Below are 2,738 nucleotides of genomic sequence, written 5' to 3'. Positions count from 1 at the left end.
GCCACTGCAGTAGAAGTGAAGGGCAATTAAAAGTTGATAGACTGCTGGCAGTGGCCTACCACGGTTGTCTGAACGTTCAAGGTCTCCTTGAATCATGTTTAACAAATGACAAAAGGACTCTTTGGAGAATCTGGAACCATAGAACATAACACATTGTGAGAGTTTATCCACATACATTAATAAAATGATTCTGAGAAAATTGTTAATAATCAGTTTGCTGATATACTGGTAATATCTTCTGTAATTCAGTATAAAGATCTTAATTCTACGGTACCTGTATATGTCCTTAAATTCTTCATTAGTATACTTAGAGAGAGGATCCCCTGGGTCTTGAAGCTCAGTGCTAAGCAAGAGCCACTGTCGATAGCGTCTCATACGTATTTCTCTGCGCAGCATGTCAGTTGCTGGCCTCCGTGATATTTGCTGCAGGAATAAAAATATCAATTCCACACATCACCTTTTATTTACAAAATGTTATATACCTTCTGTATTTATAATATGCATTGGAAATTACAAAGAGGAAAACTGTCTCACATTACACCATGGTATTTATTCTATACACTCTTTACCATGAAAGCCTGACTGCCATACAATAAAATGGGACCATTTACTTGGGTCCCATTTGACTTAGTTTTTGTTACAATGCTTTATACATTTACTTGATTACATTAAGTAAGCATATAATTCCAGATTTATAACTTTTCTAAATAATAACAAATTATACCTGCAAATATAGACATACTAAGAGACCTATTAATATGAAGTAAATGAACTTTAATACAATCTGATGTACATATAAGCATACCTACATAGATATGGAACAAAACAGACATAACTTTACCTTACATAACATGAGTCCCAGTGATGAGAATTTATTCAAGACAACACTATGCCTCCGATGTGAAGTGATGCTTAATACTTAATATGTTTAGAAGAAGCCTGCAGTAGCTGCCCTTTTGATACATTTACATAGGTTTATCGTGAAAAAAAAGTTGGCATCAAATGTAAAGGTTATGTAATGAAGTCCTGTTAATTATATTAAATCAAATGCTGAAACCCAGTTGACTGCCCTACAATAAATGCTGAAACGCTGTTACTATCTTAAAATAAATGTCCTGAATTGTACGACAACTTTACTACATCTAAATCAGCTAAGAGTACTTCACTTAACCAATCTTATTAAGATAATTTCAGAAACATTCTTATCCTCATTTTTTGTTCTCCGTGATAAAAACTCTTGGCACCTAATAACGCTTTGCCGCAGCGATCGCCGTTGACAGGTTTGTTTCGTTCTTGTTGACACCTGCCAGGACTTGTTTATGTGCGGCATACGGACCTATATATATTTTATCCCAATACATAATGTACAGAAGAGAACACGGGAAATATCCTATCGCCTTTCGTATAAATTAATATGTTCAGATTCATACACTAATAAATACGCAGATACAACATTGTATGATAATGTGTGTGTGTGTGTGTGTGTGTGTGTGTGTGTGTGTGTGTGTGTGTGTGTGTGTGTGTGTGTGTGTGTGTGTGTGTGTATGTATGTATGTATGTATGTATGTATGTATGTATGTATGCATGCATGCATGCATGCATGCATGCATGCATGTATGTATGTATGTATGTATGTATGTATGTATGTGTGTATGTATGCATGCATGTATGTGTCTTTACTCTTTCTGACAGTATGATACGACGACGAAAACGGTAGGGATAAGTGCTGAGAGATCTACCTGATCGTGTGAATGGGACTGTCATTCTGGCTCAGTAAACACCATGGCCCTCACTAATGGTAGAAACATCTCGTCCAGGATTTCCAAGTAGGTATACCTCGTAAATCTTTCGGGCCCAACATCCCTCAACTCGCCGACACCACTGCTATGCATCCACTTAAACTGCCAAATTATTTCTTACAGTCTGCGTGCTGTTGCCAGCAGAGCAAAAGGGGTTCGCATCTCTTACAGTAGCTATGGATTGTTAGAAAATAATTGATTGTTAGAAAATGACTCACGGGAAGTAGTTATACCGACCACTCCCCCTTCCCAAACCCTGTGAAGGGTGTTGCCAAAGTATCAAAGGGTTTTCATTGTCTCATGATATTCATGCACTTCAATGCAAGTTTGCTATTTGTCTTTCATATAGTACATTGATTTAAAGATATGAATGACATTTACTTGATAATCTTCCTCCATCGTGCATCTAGGGTGCCCACTTCTGGCCTTGTCTTTGGTGTCCAAAGTCACTGTGGAGCAACTCTGGGCAATATCAAGGTTACAGACCTTGACTTTGCCGATGATGTTGCCGTACTCTCTGAATCTCTGGAAACCCTTGTAGCGGCTCTTGATGCATTTAGCAATGAAGCGAAGCCCCTGGGGCTAGAGGTCTCCTGGACCAAGACCAAGATCCAGGATTTTGGGGGCCTGCTAGGAGACCCTGTACAGCCGATACGTGCTTGCGGGGAAAACATCGAAGTCACAAAGAGCTTTATATACCTCGGTAGTGCATTTCACGACTCTGGGCTGTCAGACCAAGAAGTCAGTAGACGGATTGGCCTGGCAGCAGGGGTCATGAAATCTCTCGACAAGAGTATTTGGAGATGTCGGTACCTGTGCAGAAGGACCAAGTTACGTGTTTTCAAGGCCCTGATACTGCCAGTTTTACTCTATGGTAGTGAAACTTGGACACTATCTTGTGCTCTGGAATCTCGTCTTGATGCCTTTTGTAACAGATCC

At 39.3% G+C, this 2,738-nt stretch overlaps 1 protein-coding gene across 2 annotated transcripts in view; it reads right to left on the bottom strand.

Annotated features, from left to right (window-relative positions):
* Nucleotides 1-1,320, bottom strand: part of LOC125036505 (putative nuclease HARBI1) — a 5,049-nt gene extending 3,729 nt beyond the window's left edge. The window contains exons 1-4 of one of the 2 annotated variants that reach the window (XM_047629141.1): nt 1,245-1,320; nt 842-953; nt 275-423; nt 1-130 (exon numbers count right to left, since the gene is read on the bottom strand). The exon at nt 1-130 is cut by the window's left edge and continues 9 nt beyond it. In XM_047629141.1, the coding sequence (XP_047485097.1) occupies nt 1-130; nt 275-423; nt 842-853 (291 nt within the window). In that variant the 5' untranslated portion in view covers nt 854-953; nt 1,245-1,320. The remainder of the gene's footprint in view (nt 131-274; nt 424-841; nt 954-1,244) is intronic. The other variant, XM_047629142.1, reaches the window with a different exon arrangement.
* Between the last annotated feature and the right edge of the window lie 1,418 nt (nt 1,321-2,738).

The sequence above is a fragment of the Penaeus chinensis genome, chromosome 21 (genome assembly GCF_019202785.1).
Source record: "Penaeus chinensis breed Huanghai No. 1 chromosome 21, ASM1920278v2, whole genome shotgun sequence".
Taxonomy (NCBI): domain Eukaryota; kingdom Metazoa; phylum Arthropoda; class Malacostraca; order Decapoda; family Penaeidae; genus Penaeus; species Penaeus chinensis.
Note: the sequence above shows the minus strand (reverse complement) of the source record. Positions and strands in the feature narration are given on the sequence as shown.